Source organism: Cherax quadricarinatus, chromosome 19, assembly GCF_038502225.1.
Source record: "Cherax quadricarinatus isolate ZL_2023a chromosome 19, ASM3850222v1, whole genome shotgun sequence".
NCBI classification, from domain to species: domain Eukaryota; kingdom Metazoa; phylum Arthropoda; class Malacostraca; order Decapoda; family Parastacidae; genus Cherax; species Cherax quadricarinatus.
Window position 1 is genome coordinate 38,597,963 of NC_091310.1, and position 14,033 is coordinate 38,611,995.

At 40.5% G+C, this 14,033-nt stretch overlaps 2 protein-coding genes across 3 annotated transcripts in view; one reads left to right on the forward strand and one right to left on the reverse strand.

Moving 5' to 3' along the window:
* The window catches only part of LOC128688296 (transmembrane protein 138), a 112,284-nt gene that overhangs the window by 46,923 nt on the left and 51,328 nt on the right, over positions 1-14,033 (forward strand). The gene's annotated exons all lie outside the window — the stretch shown is intronic.
* LOC128688295 (solute carrier family 25 member 35) overlaps positions 1-14,033 on the reverse strand; it is a 50,106-nt gene that overhangs the window by 34,168 nt on the left and 1,905 nt on the right. For both annotated transcript variants that reach the window (XM_053776050.2, XM_070086671.1), the window contains exons 2-3: positions 12,916-13,084; positions 10,136-10,345 (exon numbers count right to left, since the gene is read on the reverse strand). In XM_053776050.2, coding sequence (XP_053632025.1) covers positions 10,136-10,345; positions 12,916-13,080 — 375 coding nt within the window. In that variant the 5' untranslated portion in view covers positions 13,081-13,084. The remainder of the gene's footprint in view (positions 1-10,135; positions 10,346-12,915; positions 13,085-14,033) is intronic.

A 14,033-nucleotide genomic window follows, 5' to 3' on the forward strand; every position in this document is an offset into this window, starting at 1 on the left:
CTGTCTTGGTTTAAGGTTGCTGCTTACCATAACCCCTAAGTCCTTTTCGCAATCTGTATGGCTAAGTTCTACATTATTTAACTTATAAGTGCTAGGGTTATAGACACTCCCGAGCTTCAGAACCTTGCATTTATCCACATTGAACTGCATCTGCCACTTTTCTGACCAAGAGTAGAGTTTGTCTAAATCCTCCTGAAGTTCCCTAACATCTACGTTTGAATCAATTATCCTACCTATCTTCGTGTCATCGGCGAATTTGCTCATATCACTAGCAATTCCTTCATCAAGATCATTGATATATATTATAAACAACAACGGGCCCAAGACTGATCCCTGTGGAACGCCACTTGTTACTGATCCCCACTCGGATTTAACCCCATTTATGGACACTCTCTGCTTCCTGTCTGTGAGCCATGACTCGATCCACGAGAGCACCCTCCCCCCAATGCCATGAGCTGCTACTTTCTTCAACAGTCTTTGGTGCGGAACTCTATCAAATGCCTTACTAAAATCTAAGTAAACAATATCAAATTCTTTATCGTGGTCAACACTTTCACCACACTCACACATTATCACTGCTTTTGCAGAGGTGCTCAGAATACAACAGTTTAGAAGCATATACAGTGGACCCCCGGTTAACGATTTTAATCCGTGCAAGAGGGGTAATTGTTATGCGAAATAATCGTTATGTGAATGAATTTTCCCCATAAGAAATAATGGAAATAAAATTAATCCGTGCAAGACACCCAAAAGTATGAAAAAAAAAATTTTACCACATGAAATATACATTTTCCCACACACAAAGAGAAGGATACATGCACAATAGTAGAGTAGTACATGCACAGTATATATTGTGCATGTACTAGTCTACTAAATGAAGAATAAATGACACTTACCTTTATTGAAGATGCAGCAATGACTGATGAGACACTGTGTCCTGGGAGTGCCTTTTCCTCCTGAGTACTGTAGGTCCTGTTTGGCATTTTCTTCCAGAACAGGCCTTATCACACTGTGTATGCCACTACGATTCTTAAATCTCTCAAACCAACCTTTGCTGGCTTTAAATTCACCAATATGAGCACTAGTTCCAGGCATTTTTCCCTGTTCACCTGGGTGTTAGTCGACTTGTGTGGGTTGCATCCTGGGAGATAAGATTAAGGACCCCAATGGAAATAAGTTAGACAGTCTTCGATGACACTGACTTTTTTGGGTTATCCTGGGTGGCAAATCCTCTGGGGTTAATTGTTTCTTGGTATTCTCAATAAGCCACACCAACAACGGTGCTACAGCAGCAGCAGCAGCTGACAGTGCAGCAGCAGCAGCAGCTGACAGTGCAGCAGCAGCAGCAGCTGTACCACCAATAGTAGCGATGGTTGATTGGGGTTTATTATACAACCTGGCCAGCTCGGAGACATGCACTCCACTTTCATACTTATCAATGATCTTTTTCTTCATCTCTATTGTAATTCTCACCCTTATTGCTGTAGGGTTGGCACTAGAAGCTTTCTTGGGGCCCATGGTCACTTATTTTCCAGAAAAAGCACCGAAAACACTGTAATAATACGAAATATTCCGATTGTATGCTTGGATGTTACCGCGGAGGCTGGCTGGTAAACAATGCCACCGGCGGAACATGTGAGCGCGTCTCGGAAGAAAATCGGTAAGCGGGTTTTTAAGCGGTATGTGAGGCAAAATTTTTGCAATTAAAGTAAGCGGTATGCGAAATGATCGCTATGTGATGCCATCGTTATGCGGGGGTCCACTGTACAGTGGACCCCCGCATACCGTTGGCCTTACATAACGTTAAATCCGCATACCGCTACATTTTATCGCTAAGATTTTGCCTCGCATACCGCTAAAAAACCCGCTCAACGCTGTTCGTCCGAGACGTGTTCATGTGCGGTCTGAGCCACGCTCACATGTTCCGCCGGTGGCATTGTTTACCAGCCAGCCTCCGCGGTAACATCCAAGCATACAATCAGAACATTTCGTATTATTACAGTGTTTTTGGTGATTTTATCTGCAAAATAAGTGACCATGGGCCCCAAGAAAGCTTCTAGTGCCAACCCTACAGCAATAAGGGTGAGAATTACTATAGAGATGAAGAAAAAGATCATTGATAAGTATGAAAGTGGAGTGCGTGTCTCCGAGCTGGCCAGGTTGTATAATAAACCCCAATCAACCATCGGTACTATTGGTGGTACAGCTGCTGCTGCTGCTGCTGTACCACCGTCAGCTGCTGCTGCTGCTGCTGCACTGTCAGCTGCTGCTGCTGCTGCTGTAGCACCATCTGCTGCTGCTGCTGTTGTACCACCGTCAGCTGCTGCTGCTGCTGCTGCTGTAGTACCGTCTGCTGCTGCTGTAGTACCATCTGCTGCTGCTGTAGCATCGTCTGCTGCTGCTGTAGCATCGTCTGCTGCTGCTGTAGCACTGTCAGCTGCTGCTGCTGCTGCTGTACCACCGTCAGCTGCTGCTGTAGTACCGTCTGCTGCTGCTGTAGCATCGTCTGCTGCTGCTGTAGTACCATCTGCTGCTGCTGTAGCATCGTCTGCTGCTGCTGTAGCACTGTCAGCGGCTGCTGCTGCTGTACCACCGTCAGCTGCTGCTGCTGCTGTAGTACCGTCTGCTGCTGCTGTAGCATCGTCTGCTGCTGCTGTAGCACTGTCAGCTGCTGCTGCTGCTGCTGTACCACCGTCAGCTGCTGCTGTAGTACCGTCTGCTGCTGCTGTAGCATCGTCTGCTGCTGCTGTAGTACCATCTGCTGCTGCTGTAGCATCGTCTGCTGCTGCTGTAGCACTGTCAGCGGCTGCTGCTGCTGTACCACCGTCAGCTGCTGCTGCTGCTGTAGTACCGTCTGCTGCTGCTGTAGCATCATCTGCTGCTGCTGTAGCACTGTCAGCTGCTGCTGCTGCTGCTGTAGCACAGTTGTTGGTGTGGCTTATTGAGAACACCAAGAAACAATTAACCCCAGAGGATTTGCCACCCAGGATAACCCAAAAAAGTCAGTATCATCGAAGACTAACTTATTTCCATTGGGGTCCTTAATCTTGTCTCCCAGGATGCAACCCACACCAGTCTACTAACACCCAGGTGAACAGGGAAAAATGCCTGGAACTAGTGCTCATATTGGCGAATTTAAAGCCAGCAAAGGTTGGTTTGAGAGATTTAAGAATCGTAGTGGCATACACAGTGTGATAAGGCCTGTTCTGGAAGAAAATGCCAAACAGGACCTACAGTACTCAGGAGGAAAAGGCACTCCCAGGACACACTGTCTCATCAGTCATTGCTGCATCTTCAATAAAGGTGTCATTTATTCTTCATTTAGTAGAGTAGTACATGCACAATATATATTGTGCATGTACTACTCTACTATTGTGCATGTATCCTTCTCTTTGTGTGTAGGAAAATGTATATTTCATGTGGTAAAATTTTTTTTTCATACTTTTGGGTGTCTTGCACGGATTAATTTGATTTCCATTATTTCTTATGGGGAAAATTCATTCGCATAACGATAATTTCGCATAACAATGAGCTCTCTTGCACGGATTAATATCGCTATGCGGGGGTCCACTGTACGTATAAAGATACACAACATATATATATACATATATATATATATATATATATATATACATATACATATATATATATACATATACATATATATATATATACATATATACATATACACATACATACATACATACACACACACATACATACATAGACATACATACATACACAAATACACGCACACACACACACACACACACATCTTAATAAGGAATCATTCAGGACCCTGTACACCGTGTACGTTAGGCCCATATTGGAGTATGCGGCACCAGTTTGGAACCCACACCTAGCCAAGCATGTAAAGAAACTAGAGAAAGTGCAAAGGTTTGCAACAACACTAGTCCCAGGGTTAAGAGGTATGTCCTATGAGGAGAGGTTAAGGGAAATCAACCTGACGACACTGGAGGACAGGAGAGATAGGGGGGACATGATAACGACTTACAAAATACTGAGAGGAATTGACAAGGTGGACAAAGACAGGATGTTCCAGAGACTGGACACAGCAACACGGGGACACAGTTGGAAGCTGAAGACACAGATGAATCAAAGGGATGTTAGGAAGTATTTCTTCAGCCACAGAGTAGTCAGGAAGTGGAATAGTTTGGGAAGCGATGTAGTGGAGGCAGGATCCATACATAGCTTTAAGCAGAGGTACGATAAAGCTCATGGTTCAGGGAGAGTGACCTAGTAGCGACCAGTGAAGAGGCGGCCAGGAGCTTGGACTCGACCCCTGCAACCTCAACTAGGCGAGTACAACTAGGTGAGTACACACACACACACACACACACACACACACACACACACACACACACACACACAGTGGTACCTTGACTTACGAGTGCCCCAACTTAAGAGATTTCCGAGTTACAAGCCGAGCGACGGCTTGTAACTCAGAAATCTCTTAAGTTGGGGCACTCGTAAGTGCGAGCCAAAATCCAAGTTACAGGTGAACTTCAGATACACCGCCACTAGTTGCCACAGCAAACATCACAACAGTGCACATGGTTACCTCGCTGTGGAAGCATATCTCTTGTGTTGTGCTTGTGTTTTGTGCAGTTATTTTGCCAAATTTCTTCTTTATAACCATGACTCCTAAGAAAGTAAGTGCAAAGGACAGTGCTGAGAAGGATAGAATGATGTTCATTGAATTAAAGCATGAAATCACAGAAAACACGAGCGAGGTGTGCTGTAGTTGACTTGGCGAGGCAGTACAAGTGCAGTATGTACTTCGTGCCTCGTGCCTTCTTGCAGAGAAGGCATGAGGCATTAACGCTGATTTACTTCTGAGATATTCACCCAAAACATAGGCCGGTCTCCTGAAACTAATGATCTAGTGCAGTTAGCCTCACAAATACTCTGTTTTCTCTTATAATAAGACCTCAAAAGGGCAAGAATGGGAAGATATGGTATGGTCAGAGCGATAATTATTTTTACTTTGGGAGTGGCTGCCACCACTAGTCACATAATGACATATTTTATTCATTCTAGAGTATATATCATGTTTCTATTATTTATATTGTTTATTATGTCATATTAGATCAATTGTGACAGATAAATAAGCTGTAGAGTTGATATTAGCATTATACTGAAGTATTTTCTCCTGCCTCCTGAGAGCCAGGAATTCCGCTGGAAAATTTATTTGATATATGAAGAAAATTGAGTTGAGTTGGGTCACGGAACGAATTAAACTCATAGGTCAAGGTACCACTGTTGGAGTATGAGCAGGGTAATATTTTGTGAAGGGATTCAGGGAAACCAGTTAGCTGGACTTGAGTCCTGGAAATGGGAAGTACAATGCCTGCACTTTAAAGGAGGTGTTTGGGATATTGGCAGTTTGGAGGGGCTTCTGAACTGTCACTTCTGAGTGCCTCTGCAAAGACAGTGGTTATGTGTGAGTGAGGTGAAAGTGTTGAATCATGATGAAAGTATTTTCTTTTTGGGAATTTTCTTTCTTTTTGGGTCACCCTGCGTCGGTGGGAGATGACCGGCATGTTGAAAATAAAAATATATATACATGTATATGTATATACCCGCACACACGCACACACGCATGCACACGCACATGCACACATGCACACACACACACACACACACACACACACACACACACACACACACACACACACACACACACACACACACACACACACACACACACACACACACAGTAACTTCTGTAGCTCATAAGAAATAAAAAAAAAATAATTTCAGTTCTTTTTATTTATAAAAAAGGCAAATACTGTAGCAAACAGCTGGTGTATAATCTCTTATTAATTTTATCTACATGCTTTTTATTAGTTTTGGTAAGTTCTGAATACGTGGAACAATTTTAAAGCTTTGATTATTTTCAAATGTACTGTAAGAGATAAGATAAGATAAGATTTCGTTCGGATTTTTAACCCCGGAGGGTTAGCCACCCAGGATAACCCAAGAAAGTCAGTGCGTCATCGAGGACTGTCTAACTTATTTCCATTGGGGTCCTTAATCTTGTCCCCCAGGATGCGACCCACACCAGTCGACTAACACCCAGGTACCTATTTGCTGCTAGGTGAACAGGACAATAGGTGTAAGGAAACGTGTCGGAATTTCCACCCGCCGGGAATCGAACCCGGCCCCTCCGTGTGTGAAGCGGGAGCTTTAGCCACCAGACCACCGGGTATTCATTTTATACTAAAAATTTTGAAACTTAAAGGGTCAGGTACCCAGAAAAGTTTCAGATTTTCCAGTATTTCATACACTAAAATTTTCTAATAATTTTTTGTGGGTTTTAAAATAATGTGCATGAAAACTGAGCTATTCCCTTTGGAAAATTTTTTATGATTTTATTTCAAGAAAATTCTGATTTATATTTACATTCATCTAAGATATTGTATGTATAAAACCATTCAAATTGTCACTACCTTATTAATCTTAAGTTAGTCTTAAGTTTGCACGAAATTCTCTGCATATTAAGGGGCTTTCTGCATGCACACACAATTGTCATTCACCTTTGTACAAACATAGTATCTTGCTGAAATAAAGTATCTGTACCATAAGGTATAAAAACTATGAGTATGTTCACAGATGATGCAAAACTATAAGGTAAAATAAATAATAAAAATGACTGTATATCTTTCTAGGGTGACTTGGATAAGCTGAATACATGGTGTGATTGATGGATGATGGAATTTAATACAGACAAATGCTATGTGGTGAATGTATTCAGATATTTCGGAGTGGACATGTCAGCAGATGGGTCTATGAAAGATGAGGTGAATCATACAATTGATGAGGAAAAAAAAAGATGTATGGTGCACTGAGGAGTCTGTGGAGAAAAAAACACTATTCATGGAAGCAAAGAGGGGAATGTATGAGAGTATAGTTATACCAATGCTCTAATATGGGTGTGAAGCATGGGTGGTGAATGTTGCAACACGGAGAAGGCTGGAGGCAGTGAAGATGTCATGTCTGAGGGCAATGTGTGGTGTGAATATAATGCAGAGAATATGTAGTTTGGAAATTAGGAAGAGGTGCAAGATTACCAAAACTATTATCCAAAGGGTTGAGGAGGGATTTTTGAGGTGGTTTGGACATGTAGAGAGGATGGAACAAAATAGAATGACTTTGAGAGTGTATAAATTTGTAGTGGAGGGAAGGCAGGATAGGGGTTGGCCTAGGAAAGGCTGGAGGGAGGGGGGGTCAAGGAGGTTTTTGTGTGCAAGGGGCTTGGATTTCCAGCAAGCATGCATGAGCATGTTAGATAGGAGCAAATGGAGGCAAGTGGTTATTAGGACTTGACATGCTGTTAGAGTGTGAGCAAAGTAACATTTATGAAGGGCTTCAGGAAAATTGGCAGGTTTTACTTGAGTCCTGGAGATGGGAAGTACAGTGGCTGCACTCTGAGGGAGGGGTGTTAATGTTGCAGCTTTATAACTGTAGTGTGAACACACCTCTGGCAAGACAGTGATGGAGTGAATGATTAAAGTTTTTCTTTCTTGAGCCACCCTGCCTTGGTGGAAAATGGCTGTGTTAATAAAAAAAAAAATGCTATGTAGCAGAAATGGGAGAGAGTGTATTCAGGACATATGAAGAATACAGTGTGTGTATGATAAAATACTGAAAGTGTCAGACAGAGAAGGGAACCTAGGAGTTATTAACCAAAAAATTGCTATCGGAAGATGATTTTAATGAAATTGTGAAAAACTTGCATGGTATTCTAGCAAATTATAAAATAGTTTTTAAGTATATGATGGAGAAATGCTAAAAAAAAAAAAAGGTGTTTAAACACTTTTTGTTTTTTTAACAAGTCAGCCGTCTCCCACCGAGGCAGGGTGACCCAAAAAGAAAGAAAATCCCCAAAATTGGAATATGCAGTGGTAGTATGCTCACACCTTAAAAACACATGAATAGTTAGAAAATGTCCAAAGAAGAGAATTAAAATACAGTGGACCCTCGACTTACGATATTAATCTGTTCCAGAGAGCTCATCGTGAGACAAAATTATCGTTAGTTGAATTAATTTTCCCCTTAAGAAATAATGGAAATCCAATTAATCCATTCCAGACACCCAAAAGTATGAAAAAAAAAATTTTTACCACATGAAATATACATTTTCCTACACAGAAAAAGAAGGATACATGCACAATATATTGTACTAAATGAAGAATAAATGACACTTACCTTTATTGAAGATGTAGTGATGAGACACTGTTTTTCTTGAACACACTGGGATTTTCACAGTGATACATGAGTAAAGGCTTCATTTTGCAATCCCCACTAGCATTACAAGAAAACATGAGAGTTAGCCTATCTTTCAAAGGCTTGTGTCCTGGGTGTGCCTTTTGCTCCTGAGTAATGTAGGTCCTGGTTGGCATTTTCTTCCAGAATAGGCCTGTTTTGTCACAATTAAACACTTGTTGGGGTTGGAATTTTTCAGCTTCACCATGCCTTATCACACTGTGTATGCCACTACGATTCTTAAATCTCTCAAACCAACCTTTGCTGGCCTTAAATTTGCCAATATGAGCACTAGTTCCAGGCATTTTTCCCTGTTCACCTGGGTGTTAGTCGACTAGTGTGGGTCATATCCTGGGGAATAAGATTAAGGACCCCAATGGAAATAAGTTAGACAGTCTGCGATGATGCACTGACTTTCTTGGGTTATCCTAGGAGGCTAACCCTCTGGGGTTAATTGTTTCTCGGTAATTGTTTCTTGTTAAGCCATACCAACAATAGTCTCTCCTCATCTTCGAGTAGTACAGCTGACAGTGGTGCAGCAGCAGCTGATGGTGCAGCAACAGTCAACAGTGGTGCAGCAGCAGCTGACCATGGTACAGCAGCAGCTGACTGTGGTACAGCAGCAGCTGACTGTAGTACAGCAGCAGAAGCAGAAGCAGACCGTGGTGCAGCAGCAGCTGACAGTGGTACGATAGCATTTTGATAGTATTTCTCGCCCTTTTTACCACAGGGTTGGCACTAGAAGCTTTCTTTGGGCCCATGGTGGCTTATTTAGCAGTTACAAGCACTAAAAACAATGGAATAATACAAAATTTATCGAATGTATGCATGCAGTCGTCCACCCTAGCTTGTAAACAATGGCACTAGCTGAGTTGAGGCGCTCTGGCCAGACGGACCGCATTCGGGACGAATGATGTAAGTCGAGTTTTTCTTCGTAGGTTGGGGAAATTTTTTTTATGCTGAAACACTTCGTAAGTTGATTTTATTTTTAGATGAGGCCTTCGTAAGTTGAGGGTCCACTGTTTATGAATCATGAAATATGATGAAAAGCTGAAAACACTCAAGATGCCCTTTTATTCCCTTACATGTTAGCCACATATAGGATCAAAAATAATATGAAAGTTTAGATAAAGAGGATTTTTTTTTCACCTGTAATAAGGATAAGAAGTCACAGTTGTAAATTGAGAAAAAATGGAGCCAAAGGGATATTAGGACATTTTTTTCACAGAGTGATAAATCAATGGAAGAAATTACAAGATATAATAAGTGCTTCAATCATTGGAAAGTTTTAAATATTATGTGAGCAAATTATTGAACACCATAAGCACAGTGCTGCTCCTGTAGCTTCAAACAAGTGTTTACACACACACAGTATTACATACTGTATACATATTTAACACAATTCTGTTATGTGCAGTTTATGCAAGGCAAAGGAAGGCTTGGCAGTGCCAAAGGACAGAAGATGGGGTGAAAGGAAGGAAAAGAAGAGGGAAAACAAAGGAGAGAAATTATTTAAAAATTATTTTGTAATGTGTTGCAAGCTATATACTACTGGATTAGAAGATTGCCCTAATGTTATTTCATCATATCTAGTTATAATTAATATCTGTATTCTTTCATTCTGATTGCATATCTAAACTTCCATTATCCTACACTAACAGCAATAATATATACTGTATACAGTACAACTTAATTTCCTTGACTACATAAATCACAATCACACAATGTAAATTTCCTTATTAAATTTGAGTAGTCCATTCCAGCCAGTCAACTTTAATGAACATTAATAAAAATGGTCCAGGAGAATATGTACATTCAAAATATATCAAATTTACTATGCTCTTACTAAGTAAAGAGGACTTCCTATAAAACCTCCAACCACGCCCACACCAGCTCCTGCAGCAATGCACCCCATGGTGGAAACACTTCCATCTGCACGAGTTATGATCTCTGAGTCGAGGATTTTTTGATAGAGCCCAAACCTTATCCCATTCATTACAACCTGGTATCCTAAAGCTGGAACAAGTCCTTTCTGTAGTCCCAGTATTCCATCATTCTGCAAATTTGAAGTGAACTTTCAGCAAAAAACTACAATAAAAAATTCACATGTATTTTTATTAGTTTCCAGAACAAAACATTTTCATGATATGCATTAGCTAAATTTTAAACATGTGTGCATACTTAATTATTATTTACTCAGTAATTTTATACAATCATAACTCTCAAGAGGTGCTCTGATGTCAGTAAGGGGCTTGGGATTCAAGGGGTTGTAATAAGATAAAATAAGATTTGTTTAGATTTTTAACCCAGAGGGTTAGCCACTCAGAATAACTCAAGAAATTCAGTGTATCATCAAGGACTGTCTGTCTTATTTCCTATGGGGTCCTTCAATCTTGTCCTCCAGGATGCGACCCACATCAAACAACAAACAAAACAAAAGTTTATTTCTTTGCAAAGATTACAGTATGTGTTTACATTTCATAATTTCATTGGTACAAAAAAAGCCACTATCATGCCGAGGCATTTCGGGCAGCTGACTAACACTCAGGTACCTACTTACTGCTAGGTGAACAGGGACAGTAGGTATAAGGAAACACTCCCCAGCATTTCTGCACGTGTCGGGGACTGAGCCACAGACACTCAGTGTGTGAGGCTACTGTATTGTCAACTAAGCCACGGGGTCAGCTCTTGCTCCCATAGATGTAATAATAATAATATACGTACTACTGTACAATCATATATAATATGTACAGTATAAGGAACACTTAAAATGTGCTTAGAGTAAGTACAGTGGAACCCCGGTTATCGGCTGCAATCCGTTCCTGAAGGTCGGCTGATAACCAAAATGGCCGATAACCGAATTAATATTTCTTATAAGAATTAATGAAAATAAAATTAATTCGTTCCCAACAAAAATATTCACAAATTTTTTTTTTTTTTTTTACAATTATGTAAGCATTACATACGTTTATTGAAGGCTAATGCTGGCTTCTGGAAGACGGAGGAGAAAAGGAGGAGGAGTTAGTTAGGAGTGGTGTTAGGAGGCAAGAACTTCACTTTTATAAAACTGAAGTCCCTAAACACTTGGTCTTTCAAGTCTGGAGGATGTGCAGGAACATTGTCCAGTAACAGGAGGCACTTGAAAGGCAATTTCTTTTCCAGGAGGTATTTTTTCACACTTGGGCCAAACACATCATTAACCAACTCTTTGAAAATTTGCCTTGTGACCCATGCTTTATGATTAGCTTTCCACATCACACACAATCTATTCCTCATGACATTGTTTTTCTTAAACACACTCAGATTTTCTGAGTGATACACAAGTAAAGGCTTCACTTTGAAATCCCCACTAGCATTACCACACAACAAAAGAGTAAGCCTGTCTTTCATAGGCTTGTGTCCTGGCAGTGCCTTTTCCTCCTGGGTAATGTAGGTCCTCTTTGGCATTTTCTTCCAAAACAGGCCTGTTTCATCACAACTGAAAACTTGTTGGGGTTCGAATCCTTCAGCCTTTACATAATCCTGGAATTCGTGAACATACTGTTCAGCTGCACATTTGTCAGAACTTGCAGCCCCACCATGCCTTACAACACTGTATGCTACTACGCTTCTTAAATCTATCAAACCATCCTTTGCTGGTCCTAAATTCACAAACTGCAGCACTTGTTCCAGGCATTTTCTTTGCAAGATCCTCATGCAACTGCTTTGCCTTCTCACAAATAGTTAACTCCACTACACTGTCTCCCACTAATTCTTTTTCCTTAATCCACAATAATAATAACTTTTCCATCTCTTCCATTATCAGTGTCCTTTGTTTAGTTAGAAAAGCTACTCCTTTTGCAACATTAGCATCTTTGATTTGTTCTTTCTTTGCCAGGATGTATGTAATTGTTGATTTATTCTTGCTGTACATCCTGGCAAGTTCCATCACCTTCATACCCTTCTCAAACTTTTTGATCACTTCACACTTAAATTCCATGGTGTTTCTCACTTTCTTTACCACATGAACTTTACTAGGAACTTTCTTTGGAGCTATGGTTACTTATTTCACAGTTGCAGTGCAAGAAAAACCACTAAAAACAATGGTAAACAAGTGAAATGTTTGGATGTATGAGCAGAAGCCTCCTCAGCCACTGAGGGACAAAGCCAAACTGAAGCGCAAGCTGCTCCAGCTGGCGGATGGACGCATCCAAAACCACCGATAACCAGGCGCCGAAAAACCCGCCGATAACTGAGTTGGCCGATAACCAAACCGGCTGATAACCGGGGATCCACTGTATTTCTCAAAAACTAAATATAGCTTAGTTCATTTTAAAACATCATTTAAAACTAAAATTATTATTTTCATTATAAAAATGTATTTAGGGGAAGCACTAAGCCCAAATGGATCATTCAACACCTGGGGGAGTGGAAAGTAATACATATAATAATGTATAATATCTTTATTTCTACAAGTACATGTACAGCTTTGATCCAAGGAAGGGAAGGACAGGTCCAATTCCTTGCATCAAGAGCCACAAACTGGCATCAGTGAACCCCCTTTGGAGAAAAAATTATAACATGGAAAAAGATTTACAACCCTGAAATAAACATGTGTCTGAAATTAATAGACTGCAGGATATTTACCTTAGCAACAGCAATGCCAGCATGAATAATGTTTTTATAAATAAGTGTATAGTGTCCTCGAGCTTTTAGTTCTCCTTGTAGCTGCATGCGAGTCTTCAAGACATCCATTGGATTGGAAAAAAAACAGGCACCACAAGCTGCTACAGCACCAATAGCAAACTCCATGATGCTGAAAAATACAAACATTATAGTATAAATACGTATGTACCATTCTCAGGATATGGACATTAAGCTATATTACAAGTATGTAAGATGAGATTTTGTTTGGATTTTTAACCCTAAAGGGGTAGCCACCCAGGATAACCCAAGAAAGGTAGTGCATCAATGAGGGACTGTATTTCCATTGGAGTTCTTCAATCTTGTCCCTAGGATGTGACTCAGACCAGTCTACTAACACCTAGGTACCTATTTACTTGCTAGGTGAACGGGGACAGTAGGTGTAAGGAAACACGCCCAATGTTTTCATCCTTGCCTGGGATCAAACCATGGACACACTGTGTGTGAGGCAAGAGCATTGCCTACCAGGCCACAGGCCACTCTCTCCAGACCCTTGATATTAATATAAAGTGTCTCAAACATTTTTATTATTGCATCTTTCATACATTTTCCTTGCATGAACCAAACTAGGAAGGGTTAAGAGCACGTATTGTGCTTGTTCATGAATGTATACATTTGTTTGAGTACTTTTTTTAATTTTAAGATAATGTGAATTAGAATTTGTCCTGTAGTTGTTGACCTCTATTGGGTCTCCACTTTTGTGGCTTGGAATAACCCTTGCTAGCTTAGATATGTTTTGGTGTCTATAAATTTCTTGAACATTTCTGCAATGGTAGGTACAAGCAATTGAGCTACTTTCCTATACATGTATATGAATGGCAGTACAGTATATTGTCTATTTTTCCTGCTTTGTTTTAAGATATTCTGCTGTTGAAGTTGTATGACCCTAGTGGGTTTAGAGCTTAGTTATGATTATAATAATAATAATACCGTTGAAATTCCTTCCATAGAATTACTGTAGCTGGGGAAGTTATACAGAGCTTAGGTAATTATCTAACCTGTCCTCCTAATAACTGTCACATTTCCACATAGGGTTAACATAAGAACATAAGAAAGGAGGA